Source organism: Sceloporus occidentalis, unplaced genomic scaffold (assembly GCF_023333645.1).
Source record: "Sceloporus occidentalis isolate IW3139 unplaced genomic scaffold, rSceOcc1.0.p SCAF_1, whole genome shotgun sequence".
In the NCBI taxonomy this organism is placed as follows: Eukaryota; Metazoa; Chordata; class Lepidosauria; order Squamata; family Phrynosomatidae; genus Sceloporus; species Sceloporus occidentalis.
In genome coordinates this window covers 290,268,230-290,287,776 of record NW_028316981.1, presented here as the reverse complement: position 1 = coordinate 290,287,776, position 19,547 = coordinate 290,268,230, and the positions used below count along the sequence as shown (strand labels likewise).

General features: G+C 41.9%; 1 protein-coding gene across 3 annotated transcripts in view; it reads left to right on the top strand.

Annotated features, from left to right (window-relative positions):
* Positions 1–19,547, top strand: part of ISL1 (ISL LIM homeobox 1) — a 34,361-nt gene that overhangs the window by 12,813 nt on the left and 2,001 nt on the right. The window contains exons 4-6 of one of the 3 annotated variants that reach the window (XM_089495790.1): positions 2,699–2,985; positions 10,544–10,711; positions 14,258–14,354. In XM_089495790.1, coding sequence (XP_089351916.1) covers positions 2,699–2,985; positions 10,544–10,711; positions 14,258–14,290 — 488 coding nt within the window. In that variant the 3' untranslated portion in view covers positions 14,291–14,354. Of the gene's footprint in view, positions 1–2,698; positions 2,986–10,543; positions 10,712–14,257; positions 14,355–19,547 lie in introns of those variants that run through there. The other 2 variants (XM_089495782.1, XM_089495773.1) reach the window with 2 other exon arrangements.

Here is a 19,547-nt window from a genome sequence, read left to right as displayed (position 1 = left end):
ATACCGAAATACCGACTTTTCCTGATCCCAGTAGCACTTGCTTCCAAGGAGGGAGAGTTAAGAATGAGGTCCAGAACACGCTACAGAAATCATCCCGTTTGAGACCGCTTTAACTCAGTGCTAGGGAGTCCTGGGAATTGCGATTTATTGTGGCATCAGAGCTCTCTGACAAAGAAGGCTAAATGTCTCACAAATTGTAATTTTCTACAGTTTTCTACAGTTTTCCACAGCTTTCTACTGTTCCCAGAATTCTCAAACATTGAGCCAGGGCAGTTAAAGCGTTCTCAAAGTGGATGATTTCTGCAGTGTGTATTGGACCTGAGCTATCCTGCGGCATTATTCTCACAACAACTTGGAAACGAGTCCGAATTTTACTTTTTCTTCCCAAGTCAGTTTTTTCCCTTACACTGATCTTAGGGAGGACTTACTTTCTATGTAGACATGCATAGGATCCCTTCCCCTGGATTACCACCTTCTTTCCAAAACCTGCAGAGAAATCCTAGATGCATTTATTCCGACGTAAATCCCTGCGTTTAAGAAGTGTCCAGAAAACTGCAGGTTTAGGAAAGGAGTGTGTGGGCTGTTATTTCTGCAAAAGAGAAAACAAAACCAAGCGCTAGGGGTAGTATTTCTAAAGGATTCCCGTTTAAGCCACTTGCACCTTTTCTTCTTCCAAAATCGATATTGCTAGTGGACAGTCCTGTGTCCCACTCTTTAAACGGGTGGCATGGGGTTAAACTGGAGTTTGACACAACTGTGTCTGAGGCATAATGGTAAAAAGACAGAAGGGGAATTCTAAGGGGCTTTCAACAGTGGGATATAGTTTCTTTTGGATGGCTTCTTGTAATCCCTTTTGTTCTGCGTTATCAACCTATGGCAGTGGTTCCCAAACATTGGTCCTACATTTGTTTTGGACGTCAGCTCCCAGGATCCTTGGTCTTTTAGCCATGATGATTGGGGCTTCTGGAAACTGAGGTCCAAAACACCTGGAGAACCAAAGTTTGGCAACTGCTGACTTATGTATGGCCTTATAAACATTGCACTGTTATAACTCTATGATTCCACTATGATTGCCCTGGTAACTCCCTATGGATTTAGTTTTAGGAGGAGTATTTAGAACGTAGTAGTTAGAATTCTCAGCTAGAGAGCTCTAGCGCCTCCCCAAACTACCAGTCCCAGGATTCCACAGGAAACAGCCACAATAGTTAAGGTGGCATCATAAGACTATCATGGTGGTGTGTGAAAGGGCCTCTAGACTGGGCAGGTACCCCAGTTTCTGGGAATGGAGTAGACTGGGTTAGAGTAAGCTCCAAATACTTTGGGCAATAACTACCATCATTGCCGACCATTTGGCTGTGCTGATTAGGGCTGATGGGTATTGTGATCCAGAACAACTAGGTCCTTATGCTTGCCTGCATCCACAGTAGACAGTCGCAGCAGCTTGATTCATTCCCCTGTAATTGGCATGAAGATGTACTCTGTAATCCAGGGATTTTTAGTTTGGGACTTAGAATAAAACTGCCCAGGAGGCTGGAAGAGTGGAGGGCTGGGGGAAAAACACCCTTGGCAGTGAACTTATTTGGCTTCATGAAGATCGCACTTGAATAGGTCAAGAGAGAATTTAGGCAATTCAGTTACATATAGTTTTGTTTGAATCTGGGAATGGCGATTAGAGAATTAAAATCCAAGGCTCTTTGGGGGAAATGGTTTTGGAGGAAGGATATGAAGGAAAGGTACGTTCCACGTTGAACTGCAGAAAGTCCCCGCTGAATTTAATAGCATGATTACTCTGGAAGAAAGCATTTGCTATCCATGGCCAGAGAGGCAGTGTGGTGTAGAGGTTAGGGTATTAGATTAAGAGTAGACCTCAGCTATGGCAACCCAGCTATGGACAAGCCCCTCTCTGTCCACCTCAGAGGAAGGCCACAACTTTTTCTACACAGCTCTCGCCCAGAAAAAAACATGATAGGATCTCCATAAATAGGACACGACTTTTGAAGGCATGCAACCCGTGAGCCGCCTTGGGTCCCTTACTGGGGGAAAGGCGACAGACATGAAACAAAGGAATCAATGAATCAATAAATCCAACCCAAAAATCCATGGCATACATGCCTGGACCCCAGCACTGCAGAAAGAACAGAAGGTTTGCCTTGACCACATTTGGAAGAAACGAAAAATAACAAAATAAGTGGCGGGGAGGGATATAACACAGAAGTTCAGTGCCTAACGTTTTGAGCAGCGAAAGCTGAGTTTTCTGGCCCTGCTGGGCATTCTGGACATTGTTCTCCTCAAACATTATTTTGTTCTCCCTGAATATTTTCTCCCCACCAAATGTTAAAACCTTTCCAAGTGGACCTAAGTGGGTGGAGAAGTCCTGTTGCTGGTTTTTGCAGCAACTCCTTGCTTGAGTGCTAAAAACAAGCAAGAACACCGTTCCTCCTTGTTGTTTGAAGGTGACCAGACGTCCTCCTTTTCCAGGACATGTCCTACATGTCAGCCTTGGGTCCAGGAGATCTAAGAAGCATTCCTTGACATCTCTCTGAGTGTTTTTAGCTTTATATTTTCCGGACTGGTTGGCCTACGGGTGGGTGAGGTGGGGTGGGGTAGGGGTGGGGGTGGGCATAGGTTTGCCTCCCTGCCCCACCACTCACAGGGCTCCTGTGCCTTCCTCCCCTCTCCCTCCTCCCTTCCTTTACAGCAGAGCCTATCTCTGCCAGGCAACCGGCCCTCAGGCCCCACGTCCACAAACAGCCAGAGAAGACCACCCGGGTCCGGACCGTCCTCAACGAGAAACAGCTCCACACTTTACGGACCTGCTACGCTGCCAATCCCCGGCCGGATGCCCTCATGAAGGAGCAGCTGGTCGAAATGACCGGCCTTAGCCCCAGGGTCATCCGGGTCTGGTTTCAAAACAAGCGCTGCAAGGACAAGAAGAGGAGCATCATGATGAAGCAGCTCCAGCAGCAGCAGCCCAACGACAAGACGGTGAGTGAGTGAGTGAGTGAGTGAGTGAGTGAGTGAGTGAGTGGACTCAGTGGCGTCAATAGGGGAGTGCCTGAGGGTAGGGACTTCTGTTGGAATTTTCTTTCCTTGCAATTTGTTAGAAAACTCAGGAAAAAGGAGAGATTGCTTAATCTCTCCAGCAAAGTAAACACAGCAGTATATAGGTGAGCAGGAAACTAGAATAATAGAATCATAGAGTTGGAAGAGACCGCAAGGGCCATCCAGTCCAACCCCCTGCCATGCAGGAACTCTCAATCAAAGCATCCCCTGACAGATGGCCATCCAGCCTCTGTTTAAAGACCTCCAAGGAAGGAGACTCCACTACACTCCGAGGGAGTGTGTTCCACTGTCGAACAGCCCTTACTGTCAGAAGTTCCGTCTAATGTTGAGGTGGAATCTCTTTTCCTGTAGCTTGGATCCATTGCTCTGGGTACTAGTCTCTGGAGCAGCAGAAAACAAGTTTACTCCCTCCTCAATATGACATCCCTTCAAATATTTAAACAGGGCTATCATATCACCTCTTAACCTCCTCTTCTCCAGACTAAACATCCCCAGCAACCTAAGTCGTTCCTCATAGGACATGGTTTCCAGACCCTTCACCATTTTAGTCACCCTTGTTTGGACACGCTCCAGTTTCTCAATGTCCTTTTTGAATTGTGGTGCCCAGAACTGGACACAATATTCCAGGTGGGGCCTGACCAAAGCAGAATAGAGTGGCACTATTACTTCCCTTGATCTAGACACTATACTTCTATTGATGCAGCCTAAAATCGCATTGGCCTTGTTAGCTGCTGCATTACACTGTTGACTCATGTTCAACTTGTGGTCTACTTGGACTCCTAGATCCCTTTCACATGGAGTCTCCTTAAGCCAGGTGTCCCCCATCCTATATCTGTGCATTCTGTTTTTCTGCCCTAAGTGCAGTATCTTACATTTTTCTGTGCTGAATTTCATTTTGTTAGCTTTCTAACAGCTTTGATCCTGTCCTCTGGTGTGTTAGCTACTCCTCCTAATTTGGTGTCATCTGCAAATTTGATAAGTATGCCCTTAATTATGTCATCCAAGTCATTGATAAAGGTGTTGAATAGCAATGGGCTCAGGACAGACCCCTGTGGTACCCCACTGGTCACTTCTCTCCACTTTAGGAGGTCCACTCTAGTCTTTTGTGGGTTTTTAGGGCTATGTAGCCATGTTCTAGAAGAGTTTATTCCTCATGTTTCGCCGTCATCTGTGGTTGGGTCTTCATCTTCTCTGAAATAAACTCTTCTAGAACATGGCCACATAGCCTGAAAAAGCCACACACACACACAAAAAAAAAAAAAAAAAAAAAAAACCCTATGGGTGCTGTGAAAGCATTTGACTTCACACAGGTCCACTTTATCTCCCAGCCCCAAGTGTCTCCCAGTTAAGACAGAGTCTTCAGTGAATGGGAAATAAAACAAGTTTAATTACAAAAACCATGTGCATGAAGACACAGGGCTAACTTTGTGTTGCAAAGCAAATGTGGTAGAAAAAGTTAACTGCAGGCTTCTTAAGAAAGTTTTCTTCAGAATGCAAGGGAGGGCATGCTTCACTGGACAAGTACAAAGAGAGAAGGAGAGAGATACTCTCAAGCAACAAATGGTAATAATAATAATAATAATAATAATAATAATAATAATAATAATAATATTTTTTATTTATAACCCACCTTTCCCCAAGGATCAAGGTGGGTTACAATAAAATACATAAATAAATGTATAACACAAACATAACTAAAATTACATATCCTCTTATCCCTTAGTTTAAAACGAAAACGCTAACATTATAAATACAAATTAAAATCAGTTTAAAATAGGCAAGACTGGGGAGAGACATTTGGATAAAAGAAGGGCAAACTGCATCAGTGTAACAGGAAGGTCAGTCCAGAAAGGCCTGCCAAAGGAAATCATATGGTAAGGTGTGCTCTTAGTAAACAAGAAATGAAGAGGGGCTGTTAGTAAGCAATAAAACTAACACAGACATGCATTTATATTCCTAGAAGGTCTCAGCACGGAAAGTTGCTATATATCCCAACAACCTCACCAGGTGGCACCCTAAAGGGGTGGTGATGCCACTGTTCCTCAGAGATTTGCCATTGGGCAGAAAGGGGCTGTGGCCTTTGCCTATGTCCCTTTAAAATGCTGAAGAGATGGCGTGAGGGAGGTGAGGCTTAGTGGGAGGAGAAAGAAGAGCTCCTAGTTTTAAAATTTATTTATTTTTATTATTTTCTTTAATTCTTTAGAAACATCCCATTCAGCCTAATGAAAGTGTATCTATGTCTATGTAAATGCATTTAGGCCCTGCATATGATATTGTGATTTAAAGGTATGCTTTTAATTCTGCTAAGAGTTTATGTCACAGCTATTCCCATGACGTTCAGTAACATGGAGGACTTATGATTATTGTGTAACTTTAGGACAGAAAAGGTGACTAAGCATTCTGTATGATGTGGGATGAGAAGAGGAGGTCAATGGGGGGGGGGGACACCAAACCTAGTGACCTGCCACTGAGTGGGCTGCCCAGGCCACCTCTACCTCCTGGCCTCTAGGGGGCGCCCCTGCCTGAATCAGCACTTCCAGGAGAGAGAGGCCTTTTCTGAATAGCTGCTTTCTCCTACTTTAATATTTTTTGGGGAGGGGGGTGTATTTGAGAATGTTTTTTGTGGCCCCAAGCACCACCTCTCCTTGTTGTTGCTTGAATGTGGGTATATCCACACCAGGGTGACCAGAACCCCTCCTTTTCCTGGACATGTCCTACGTTTAGGCCTTCAGTCGAGGAGGGATTTCAAAAGGCCTTCCATTTGCAGCATGTCTAAGAAGCATTCGTTTACATTTATATGAGTGTTTTTATCTTTTATTTGGGCATGTCCTATGTTTTTCTCAAATATCCCACATTTTGTAGTACCTTGCCCTTTTTTGTAGTTAGGAGTGGTCTGGTCATCCTAATCCACCCTGCAGAATAAATGCAGTTTGACCCCACTTGAACTGCCAGGACTCAATGCTATGGAATCCTGGGATTTGTTATTTGGTGGGGCACTAGAGCTCTCTGACAGGGAAGGCTAAATATCTCACAAAAGGACAAATCCCAGAATACCATAACACTGAGCCATGACTGTTAAAGCAATGTCAGATGCTTAAAAAAATTTTTTTTTTGCAGTGTGGCAGATTGAAGTTCGGATTTTTCTTTTGGAGGGTGCTCCTTTTCAGATGGGTGCCTTGTCAGAAAGCATGGAAAGGAGAGAAGGATAGGATGAAGTAATTGTGGACTCAGTCTCTCGGCGAAGGGAAGACAGAGGTTGCAGGCTGCCCCTGTTTCCCCCTTAGTCTTCAGGAAGATAAAGGGATGCTTCCCCTGTTGAATCCCGACCTGCCAAGTGTCTAGCAGCCCTGCGAGGTGTGGAAACTCTTAAATACAGGGGAGGGGGGAAATATAGTATTCTGGGTTTAACAGACCCTTGTGGACATTTTTGGTGATTTGCACATGTTTGGTAGAATAAATGGTTAGCTAGCCCCTATATATGCACCCTGGAATTAACGTGGCCTAGTAGTTTGAGCAATGGACTACGACTCTAGAGACCAGGGTTGGATTCCCAGCTTGGCCATGAAACCCATTGGGTGACCTTGGGCAAGTTACACTCTCTCAGCCTTAGAGGATGGCCATGGCAACCCCCTCCCCAAGAAACCTGCCAAGAAAACCATGTGACAAGGTTTGCCTTAGGGAAGGCACAAGAACAACAAAGGACCCTATGCAATAGCCTGAAAGTTCATTTTCTATTGAAAAACACACCTTGTATGTGATTGGGAGGACAAGGAATACCCGGAGCTTTAGGCTGTATTTCAAAGGAGGCAACTGGCATAAACCACCCTTGAGTATTTATTCCTCGCCTAAGAAAACCCTATGGAAAATTCATGGGTGAAAAGCACACACACTCGAATGAACTCAATGGGACTCCCTCCCTAGTAAAGATTTATTAAGGTATTTATTTAAGATCCCTGGGTATGCACTCTGGGAAATGCAAGCCATACTCTGCCTTACTTTAGATGACTCCTACTGGAGGGACTAGGGTTGTTCCAGAGGATTTTGTCAAGGCCTGTTAAGATTGTTTATTTCTGTGATTTTTAGTATTTGGAGGGGGGAGGGAGGAAAGGGATGGGGGGTTCCCATTTCAGAGATTTTCTTTCCTCAAATCCATCCTCAGTGGAATGCCTTCTAAAATGTGTGTTGAAACCAAGGAGGGAAGATGCCAGAGCCTAAAGATAGGCTGCAAGGCTCAATTTAGATTAAGATCCAGTGCAGTCAGTAGAACAGCAGAATCCTTGTTGTTGTTGTGTGCCTTCAAGCCTTTCCGGACTTATGACAACCTTAAGAGGAACCTATCATGGAGTTTTCTTGGCAAGATTTGTTCAGAGGAGGTTTTAATCCCTCTAAACTCAAATATTCTACATAGGCCTACAATGTAAGCAGATGAATCTGGCCTATCAATTGCATTCAGTGGAACCAAACCTATATAAACCCCATAGCTTTAGTATAGTTTTGGTGGGGGACCATGGGACATTGTATAGTTGGGGACCATGGGATTGTTGACATCAGGAGACCTTACTTCCCAGTAGACCTCTCCCTGATCTAATGCATGCTTTTTTACTGACCAGGGACCAAATCTGCCCTCCTATTGAGACTTTAGTAAAAGCTGAAATCTCACTGAGCCCATAAACAGACTTAAACTGGAGATCTCAAATCTCAGATGTTCCACTAGCTAGCTGCTTTTTAAACTGGGGGATTTCCCACCCAGAAATAAGGATACAAATTAGGTAATAAATAATAATAATAATAATAATAATAATAATAGCTTTATTTTTATACCGCCCTTCTATCAATCAGGGCGGTGTACAGCATAACAACAACACAGAATACAATACAATAATAAAAATACATTAAAAATCACATTAAAATACCTATTTAGCCAGTTCACTATTGCCGTGGGGGGGGGGACTAACTAGGACTTATTTCGGGGAATGCTTGCTTGAACAGGAAGGTTTTTAGTTCCTTCCTGAACTGTGCCAGGGAGGTGGCCGAGCGGAGCTCTATGGGCAGCGTGTTCCAGAGGGTCGGGGCCGAGATGGCGAATGTCCTCCTCGCAGTGGAGGATAGTCTTGCCCCTGGGACCCTCAGTAGCTGCTGCCCAGATGTTCTGAGTGTGCGGGGCGGATTGTATGGGGGTGTACTGGTGTACAAAAACAACCTCCCTGGCCTTCCCCACCGTAGTCCGTCCATTCATCCCATTTCGGTGGTCTTTATAAAGAGAAGATAAATGTTCCCACTGCTGCTTGTGTAAACCTGGAGAAAGGAATGGCTATCAGTTTTTGTTTCTAAGGTCTGCCTACCTAGGCTAAGTGGAATTTAAAGAGTTTTTTTCTTTGTTGTTGTTTTTTACTAACTCTTTTAATGTAATAAATCCCAATTTAAGGGACTTCGGAGTTGCTCAGAATGAGGACGTTATTTTGGCCACAGAGACATTACAGTGCCTGTAGGATTATCTCTAGAGCCAGCGCAGGTTTGAGTGCTGGACTTGAACCCTGGGAGGCAAGGGTTCAAATCCCGACCACCCATAGAAAGTCCCTTCGCCCCGACCTTTGCCTCAGAGGAAGACAATGGCAAACCTCCTCTGGATCAATCTGGTCGAGAAAACCGGAGGTGGGTTCACCTTGGGGTTGTCATAAGTCATAAATGACTTGAAGGCCACACAACATGCAAAACTCAGGAAACAGGGAGAGGAACGTAGTCTCAACCCAAGGGTTGCATTGAGTGCATTGACACTCCCAGACACGTTTTCTTGGAAGTAAACTCCATTGATAATTCAGCACCTAATTTCTAGTTTAGGTCCTTCCTCCCCTGTGCATTCAGCCTACATATTCTTCCACCTATCCACCACACCAAGCAGTGTCCTGTCGAAGTCGGTCAAACCTAGGCTGCATCCGCACTGCAGAAATAATCCAGGTTGACACCGCTTTAACTGCCATGGCTCAGTGGCTGTGGAATTCCGGGAACTGTAGTTTGTTGCGGCACCAAAGTAACTATTTTAATCCAACCAAGAAGTGGGGCGGAAACGGATTAAATGTGAATGCGGTTCTTCTCTCCTTCCTCCGGCCTATAGTTCCGTGTGTGTGTGTGTACACACGTGTACACACACACACACACACACACACACACACACAGGCCTTCAAATCTCCCGTCGATTTATAGCGACTCAGTTAATTTCGTTGGGTTTTCGTAGGCAAGACATACTCAGAGGTGGCATTGTCAGTCCCTTCCTCTGAAATATAGCCTCTAGCACCTGGTGTTTGTTGACGGTTTCCCATCCAAGTACAAACCAGGGCTGACCCTGCTTAGTTTCCAAGATCAGACGGGAGGCCGGGGTCTCTGCTGAAATCTCTTTATCGGCTTCCATTTCAATGCCATAGATGCAATGCAGCTCTACGCAACTCTGAAAGAAAGGCGCAAAGGAGGATCCTATGGAAGCCTCCGGCTCTTAGGAAAGTGGAACCCCAGGAAACCTGAGTTCGAAAGTTCCAGAATCGGACGCTGTTTGGGTGGCGTCGATCTGGATGGAGGTCTGGAAAAGAGTCAGAAAAGAAAAGAAAAGAAAGTAATATGTTTTATTATATATATAATAAAAAATAATAATTCCGGTCTGGACCGATTCGTCAAAGCGAATGGCGCTGTTTGTTTTGTTTTTGTTTGTTTGGTTCCGGCTTTGTTTTGTTATTTGAAAGAAACCCCGACATTCCGCGAAAGGCAGATTAGCAAAGTCAATAAAAGTCGAGCCCTTGATAAGCCGCCCTAAGAGTTTATTGACTCTCCCGCCTCTGGCGCGCCAGCAGACAAGCCCCGCAGAGAGAGAGGTTTATTCCCCCCCCTCTCTCTATATATATATTGTGTGTGTGTGTGTGTGTGTGTGTGTGTGTGTATACACATAGAGAAAGACACGGACGGGATGAATATATGTGTAACAAAACTTTTTAAATGTTAAATCGTATACTGCGTTTGCAAGCTGTAAGCCGCTTTGAGTGCCACTTTTGGGAAAAAGCGGAGTACACAAAATATAACAATATAATAAAGTGGGGGGGGGTTTCCCATGGCCATCCTCGCCATCCTCTGAGGCTGAGAGAGTGTGACTTGCCCAAGGTCACTCAGTGGGTTTCCACGGCAGAGCCAGGATTCGAACCCTGAGCTCCAGATTTCAAGCCGCTCCGCGCTGGGCCCCACAACAAACTCCAGCTCCCAGATTTCCACAGCCTTGAGCCAGGGCAGTTCCAACGGTCCCAAACCGGGTTATTTCTCCAGTGTGGATTTATATCTGGTGGGTGGTGTAATTTTGAAAACATGACTTGGAAAAATCTACCACGAACCTTTGCATGATGAAGTCGGTGGCCTCTTTGAAGGCTAGCTCAGCTGGTGACTTAAGAGTGAGGTCTAGGGCTGTCCCACTGAGGGTCTCCTTTCTGTGCCTCTTGCTTCGCAGAACCTCCAGGGCCTGACGGGGACTCCGATGGTGGCAGCCAGTCCGGAGAGGCACGACGGGGGCTTGCAGGCCAACCCGGTGGAGGTGCAGAGCTACCAGCCGCCTTGGAAAGTCCTCAGCGACTTCGCCTTGCAGAGCGACATCGATCAACCCGCCTTTCAGCAACTCGTAAGTGTCCCTTCCCGGCCCCCAAGGCTCACAAGGAGGACAGGGCTTGCTGGGGGGGGGGCTTTCAAAGCTTGCCTTCCTGACTTAAACCCCCCTTTCTTCCACCTTGCAGTCAGATCTTCACACCTCTCCTCAATCCACACCTTGCCCTGTGTGGTGGGTTTCATAGGGACCTTCCTCTAGGGCAGTGGTCCCCAAACTGTGCCCTGTAAGAGATTTTGGACTTCAGCTCCCAGAAGCCTCAGCCATGGTGGCCAATAGTCTGGGATTCTGGGAGCTGAAGTCCAAAATCCCTTACAGAGTGCAGTTTGGGGACCACTCTTCTAAGGGATAGAGTCCTTTGTGAAGACTGAGAGCTTGGAAAAGTTTCTTTTGAGAGGAACACAGCTCCTAGGTTTCCACTTTTCTTTTCCCTTGACCATGCTAAAGGGTTTGGGAAGGAGCTGCCCTCAAAACGGCCTCTTCCAAGTTCTGGTGAAGGTCCCCAGAGCTATTATGCCTTGCTAAGAAAGCAGGCAGGCACAAGTAGTGGGCATGTAGATCTATGGCAGAGTGACTCTGCAGCCAATCCATGCACCAGTCTTTCCCAATAGCTGCAAGGAGTGCATAGAATGTGTTTCTAAACTTGGACTATGGCAATATTAGAGAAACTTGTGCAATGGAAGATGGTGGTGTTGCTCAAGGTTTAGTTGATTGTTTGCTTTCTCATAATTTAGTTGGTTGATCAGAGCAGTTGATTTAACACACACCCTCATTTATTAGTTTAGTTTAGTTTAGGGAAAAGGTGTTTCTGCCCAACATCGCAACATTAACTTGAATAGAAATGCTTACAAAAACTGCAGGTGGCAATTTATCAACGGGATTAAGACAAAGCAAGGCCCTAAACTATCTGAAATACAATATCCATCAGAATATCTCCCAAAATGAGTAGAATTGTGGAATAATTATTCTATTATTATTATTATTATTATTATTATTGGAATTTAGGATTTTTTTTTAAAAAAATAGAGCCTCCCCTCCTAATCTGAGTCAAAAAGCTATTGTTTACATTGTTGTTGTTGTTGTTGTTGTTGTTGTTGTTGTTATAGTTATATGTCTTCATGCCCTCTCTATTTTATGGTGATCCTATCATAGGGCTTTGCTGGCAATGGGCCAATACAGACAGACCAAAATAAAGCTTCTTTGGGTCACTTTGGAGGTATGCTGTTTAAATGATGCATGCGTCATAAGAGGCCAGAAGCCATGCCAAAGCCACACTCTAGTCCTAAGGACCAGAGCACAGCTTTGGTGCCACTTCTGGCCTCTTAAGATGTGTCTGTCCTCCAAAGTGACCTCCAAAGTGACCCGAAGCAGATTTATTTTGGCCTGTCTGTACGAGCCCAAAATTTATTCAGAGGTTTGCCATTGCCTTTTTCTTATCATCCAGGTGGCTTCCATAGATGAGTAGGGATTTGGATCTTGGTTCTCCCAGAACTGTAGTCCAGTATTAATACTTAGTGTTAAGAGGCTGGTTTTCAGCAAAAAGTCAAATAACAACATCAACTCTTTCACATCTTTCTGAACTTGATTATATCTAACACTGATAGCATGCAGTGCTACAGAAGAGATATTTCTCATTCCTTATGACTTGCGCAGGGTGGGACAAGTCTTTTAAAAGGGTGCCTGCTGCTGTGAAAAATGCATTCATTCACTTAAAAAAAATCCCCCCCCCCTTTCAGAATCAGTGTTTATCTGTTTAATGCTTCTATGCTGCCACATTAACTGACTGGTACTCTGGGTGGTTTAACAGAGAGCAGATTTAATTGGTTAGTTAATTAAAATCTGTAGGAATAGTGGGAGAAAATGGTTTGGTTGGTAGCACAGGCGATCATTCAAAATGTTTATAGAGTTCCAGAGCTGAAAGGGGCTTACAAACCTGAGATGCCATTCTGTGTATAATTATATTTCAAAGCAATCCTACATATGTCTTTTCAGAAGTAAGTGTCAGTGAGATCCATAGGATTGCAGCCTCTTTACCATTCATATGGAACGAGGCCCATGGAACTCAGGCTACACTGGCATTACAGAATTAATGTAGTTTGACACCACTTTAACTGCCATGGCTCCATGCTAGGGAATTTTGAGATTTATAGTTTTGTGAGATATTTAACCTTCTCTGTCAGTGTCCTCTGGTGCCGTAACAAACTACATATCCCAGGTTTCCATAGGATGGAGACATGACAGTTTAAGCAGTGTTGAACTGTATTAATTTTGCAGTGTGGCTGCAGCCTCAGTCAAAGAGGGATTTACATCTTACTACTACTACTAATAATAATAATAATAGATATTATTTATATCCCACCTTTCCATAAGGATCAAGGCGGGTTACAATAGAATACATAAATACATTACCTGCTGCAAAAGTCCGTCTCCAATATCATTAATATACTGCTATTTATGTATTCTATTGTAACCCACCTTGATCCTTCTGGAAAGATGGGATATAAATAATATCTAGTAGTAGTAGTAGTAGTAGAAGACATGCACATAACTAAAATTACATATCCCCTTTCTCTTACTTTAAAACTAAAATACCAACACTATAAATACAAATTAAAATCAATTTAAAATAGGTATGAGAATGCACTGATGTTCCACTAATGTTAGTAGGATTTAATCTGTTTACAGGCGACTCTCTCCTTTGTTACTGTACACATAATAATTTTTAATATTGATTTTTGAGCTAAGTATATAAACTAATATAGCAATGCTGCTTCTATAAACTAAGCTAACTTGAGCAGCGGTTATAAAAAGATGCCCCCTTCCCAAGTATGCTTTATCACCAAGTAGGATTTTGAACCTGGATTTCTCCTAACCAAATCCTACAATCTGGCTTCTAATCTCACACCCCAAGTATATCCCTTGGAGTCTTACACAAATGAAGACACTGGCATGTAAAGCAACATTTACAAATTCTCATGAAGTTACATTAAATGAAAACAGAGAGAATACACTGATCAAATAGTAATAGCCCAACTATTGTGAGAGATGCTTTCACTATTGGAGTTGCAGATCTATACTGCAGAGTGAATATGAATATGATGCTGAGATTCTAATAAAGCCAAAAACACATTAGACATACCAGTCTAAGGCTAGGAGTATTTAAGACCAAATAACATCAGCAAACCTCTGCTAACCAAATGCTGTACCCTTCTATCAAACATTGCAAAGATTAACTCCTGTCTTCCATCCTAGATTCACAATTCATATTCATATAGATTTCATATATTGTAATATTAGCCTTAAGTACAGTGTATTCAAATGTATGATCAGGTAGAATTATATGCAGCTTTCTATTTATAACCCTTTTAAGCATAAATTTCTAAACTTTCATTGATCAGTAGATGCTTTTCCTGTTTTGTTTTTCTTTTTTTTTAAATGTGCCTATGTATACTTCCATGCAAGAGCTTAGTATTAATAGGCTGGTTTTCAGCAAAAAGTCACAACAGGAATTTACCAATCAATTCTGTTCTTAACTCACTTCCTTATGCCTACATCATTTGGCAGCTCATATGGGACCCTATCATCTGCAATACTTAGGCCCAACCAGGTGATTTAAGGACAGAAGGTCAACCTTAACTCAATTTCCTGGCCTAAGTGTGTTAAAACCCGATCTTAAAAATAATAAGGTATGTTATGAATGGTTTTTCAGTGATTAAAATTCATAGTAGTAATGATGGAACATCTAATGAATGGGTGGACAAGTGTTTCCAAAAATTAATAACAGGAGAACATTTTGCTTTGGGTATCCTTCACATTAGAAATGCTAGCTTGGATGTTTCAAGGGAAACTACCCAAAGTTATTCCAATAAGACCTGGTTTTCCCCCCACAACCAAACCTTGGAAGAGTTGGGGGTTTTATTTTATTTTTTTACTATTGCCCATTTTCCCCAACCAGTATTGCCACAGCTGATGGGATTCTTCTTGGAGTTTTAATTCTCCCAAAATAACCTTTTCAAGCTGCAGTCAAAATGAAAGTCATAACCTAGCTAGCTGGTTACTTTGGGCAGAAATCTTCAGCATGTTTCCTAATGTCCTGATGTTATTGAACATAGGAAATTTACTTCTGAATAATATATTGAAAAATGTTCTCCTTGAAGCAGAAAATACAAATGGCACCTTCCGAATTTTTATGTGAACACCCTAATGATCAATTTGGTCATTCGTTTGCCATGCATAATGGACAACCTTGCCTGTTTTCATGGTTAGTTTTTCTGCTCTATTCCAAGGGGTGTTTGTATACATACTTCTTTAAGTAGAAGTACCATGCCTCAGGTCTTTTGATGCAGCTTTTAATGATATTGGAGATGGACAGACTTTTGCAGCAGGTAATGAGTCTAGGGAGATACAATGAGAAGATTTTTAGGACATGATACAGTGTGAAAAAGAATTACGTCAGCATGACAAAGATGGGTAAAAGCCTACAGATGGAAAGAAAATTACATATGGCATAAGTTATAATGGGTCTCTGCTAAAGGGAAAGAGGAGAAGCCAGTATGTATTTAATGTTCTCATACAATGGGAGCTTCAATAAAGGATCTAAATATCCCAGTCATACTATTATTAGGAGGTATCAAAAGACAGCTAGTCATGCTTCTCTGGCTCTGGAGAGAAATTTTGGTACAGCTCTGTTATTAGGGCTGGTAAACTAGGCAGAAAGGGTTGCCAGCTTATTATTTTTTAATGCTTGGAGGTTTCTAAGATGGAGTTCTCAGAATGTGAATAGTATTGCAAAGGATTGAACACTTCTTTTTTTTTAATGGAGGGAGATCATGTGGGGAATGGAAGTGTTGTTGGCTGGTCCTGATAGTTGCTTCCCACTGAAATCAATTATTCTTCATTTCAGTGAAGATATTGTCCTGCCTCACTGAGGGCAGATTGTATTTTGGTAGCTTTTTTAAAAAATAAAGAAACTAGAAGGCAATTTGAAAGGCTATTCCTATCCTACTTTCCCTTCTGCTAAACAGATGTTTGTATTGCTGAATCAGAGGTGGCAGTTAACCATTACTGATAAATATAGGTATACCACACAAAGAGATGTCAGCTTTGCTCATAGAAGCATAGGCCCACTTTACAAGAATCCTGTTTGACTAATGGAACATGCAGAAACATGCAGAGGAGTCTGAGTGAGAGTAGTATGGGAAAGTAAGTTCCATTGAATGTAATAGGTATTACATTCTAGTAATGTGTTTAGCACTGATGGTATAACCGCTACACCCCATCTGATGAAATCATGGCTAATTCACCAAAATTAATTAACAGATTACAAAAGAAGGTAGGCAATGTTTAAAAAAATCAAATGGAATTTAATGGTTTTGGATTTCAGTCAACATAAATAAATTCACAACCTACAGACCTTCTCTCACCATCTACAGCCCAAGTAGGCCCCAATCCATTGCTCATTGAGGAAGGTAATCCTAGAGCGTATTACAGTATTTAGCAGTAAATTATACTGACAACAGTGGGATTAAATTTCAGTTTTCATTTTAGAAATGATCTTAACTTGGAATTTCCCTTGAATAGGAAAAACTTCCATTTGACATGGCAGCTCCTGACCATGCTTGCATAGAAGTAAATTCATTCGCTTACATCTTAGGTTTTTGCTGTGTGAACTGGAAGTATCTCTTTTCACAGAAGTAAAGTCATTGCCACGAAAAGGGATCCTTCTCCTCACTGATTCCAGTAACACAGATTTTAATGGCACTTAATTTACACTCTATCTTTAGGATATTGTTTTATCATCCAATAGCCTGAAATCTTTTTTTTTCATTCTCAACTAAAGTAGACTCATGGCATTAATGGGATTTACTAATGTGTTTAAGTATAATGCAACAATTGATTCAATGAGTCTACTTCAGTTGCATCTAATGATTAAGATTCAGTTCCAATATTTGTTTGATTCCAAATACCTGGATTGAATTAGAATTTAGCATATATTTATATACTTTGGTTTTCTTTGCCAAATATAATAAATATCTCTTTATGAAAATAAGTCAGACCTTATTTGCATAATATTAATGAGAGACTTGGGGTAAACAAGAATGTTGGTATCTAAGGCCCTAAGGCCACTGAAAAATTCAGGAGAGAGGCTATATATATATATATATATATATATATATATATATATATAAGCTCAGAATCAAAGGTGGGACTTCATCCCTAGTACATTTAGATGTTTTGGAGCACAGCCTTTTCTAACTCTTATTGTTGGCCATGCAGGAACATCTCTTGCTTACATTTCATTATTCTTTCAACACAGTGCTATACATGTTTACTCAGAAGTAAATTCAACTGTGTTTAATGATGCTTGTCCATTACAATCAACCTTTAACTACTCATATTTCACAGTATTACATCTATACAATTTGCAGGATGTATGCATGCAGGAAATATACAACTTGCTGCAGCAAAATTGCAACAGACAACATCCCCCCCCCACCTCATTTACAAGATGTATTTATTGTGTTTGTATTCTACCATTTCTTTAAGGGTTCAGGCAATGAATGTAGAAATGACATACATTGACTAGAATGATTTCAAAATGCTATTTTTCCCTAGGTGTATTAACAGTGCTCTAAGTGATACAATCCAGATTAACAAATCTTCTTTTGAAAGCTCTTGTGCATTTGCAATCCTTATCATGCCAATTCAGAATGGAGTTTTAGTATATTAAATGGGGCTTCCTTCCTAGCACATTTGTATCAGACAGGGATAGGAAGTCATTATCCCTTCAGTTGTTTGGCACCACTGTTCCCCACAGTTTGTTATCATTGGCCACACTGAGTGGACCTGGTAGGAGTTGTAAGTTGAAACATACAGAGGGCTGAAAACTACTGTGTCTTATAATATGTCTGCATTGATCCAGATCAGGTAGAAGGGTGGATTTGTTCTGACCTCATTCTTCCCTTCTCAGCTGAGCCATCATAATATCTGCTAAGCAATTAGATTTATGACAGGGAGGTAGATTAAAGCCACCCCCAGCTATCCTGCTCCCTAAACAGTTGATCATGTCTGTGCCATTGGCTTCAGTCAGGAATCTCTCAAAAGGCAGTGAACATGAGAATGTGAAACTGCCTTACATTGAGTCAAACTACACTAGTCAATGTAACTCTGTGTCATCTTTAGCTGGCAGTGGCTCTCCAAAATATTAGATCAAAGATGGGGAATCTTTGGCTCACTAGATGTTGGACAACAAATTCCATAATCTTTACCCAGGCAAGATGGGTTTAGCCTGGATAACATCTGGAGAGCCACAGGTTCCTCAGCCCATGGAGTCTAAGGGCTGAGGAATCTGTGGCCCACCTCCAGATGTTAGTCCTTAGACCATGGAGTCCTGTTAGTGGAGCTCCACAATGGAAAGCCAACTAGATGAACTTCAGACATAATGCCATCACATGTACATGACTGTTCTGATATGGAAAATTCTAAGATCTTGTTCCCTTGTCTGGCATGGTTATATTCTGTGGGTATTCCCCACACAGATATCAGTGTACCACATAGCAGAATCATAGCATAGGCAGAAGTAAGTCCTACTGAGTTTCTTCCTCCCAGTTAAATGTATAGGACTACAGCCATGATGGAGCATATCTTCATTTAACGCCCACCACCCACCCACACAAATTCCTTCCATGGATAGATCTTTTTTCCCTACCTTGATTATGGTGAATGCCTTCAAAACAACAAAACAAAACCCAGCCAGGAAATAAATAGCAAATTCATTGTGATCTTAGTTATGGCAAATATGCCAAACAGAGCTGAATGCTATATTAGGCTGAAAATATAAAAATGACCCAACTGTGTAGATAAGACTTTCAGTGTTCAAATATCCAGAAACAAATTCTGTTCCTCAGTTCATTGCCAGTTCAATGATTCTGAAACCAATGTTTGCCACCTAGTTCAGTGACTCAAAAGCTGATCCTTTCAATCAGTTTTGGAGGGTAAGGATTACCGAAATCAACAGGCCTTAATTCTGAGTAGATATATATATATTAGCTCCATGTAAACATGTGATCTTCGGTTTGCTCACTGCTGTGGTTAGAGATCTCATTTCACAATGACATAAGCCATGCTGTCTTGTGTGCTCTGTGAATGTGTCTTCAAGCTGCTGTTGACTTATGGTGGACCCATGAATTTCATAGGCAAGGAATACTCAGAGGCAGTTTGCCATTGTCTTCCTCTGAAATATAGCAATCTTATCTGAAAAACAATATTGTCCTGCTTGGTGTAGCATGGTCAGTTTGAGTTAGTATATTCATTAAGGGTGGAAGCTATGAGCGAACCTCACACCCCCACCCTTGCTTCAGATTTCACTTCTAATATGAACTGCAATCCCATAGGTATGTACACATACATGTATACACACACACACACACAAAATCCACTGAGTTTAGTGGAGCATAGCCCAAGGTTATAGGATAGCAGTGTAAAAGAACCTTACCACCATACTCTCTGCTTGATGTATCAGCATGGAAAATTGTCCTATCTTACATAACTGTATTGAGGATAAGCATAATGAATGTGAAATACATTTTAAATAGGAGCCTTTAAGTATTTATGTAAATTAGCTCTGGTTGTTAAATATTACAGAGTTCCTTCATTTTTGCAGCATGGGGTCCAACTTTAAATTCCCACCCCTTTTTATTTCTAAACTAAAATTGATTGGCTTTATGCCACTTCCGGAACAATTAATAGTCCACTTGGAATGTTGTCAAAAGTATTTTTTTAAGACAGAAGTCTTGTGTTATATTTTTGTGTTCTCACACTGTAGTTCCAAAAATAAAGAAAAAAACAGAAGCTG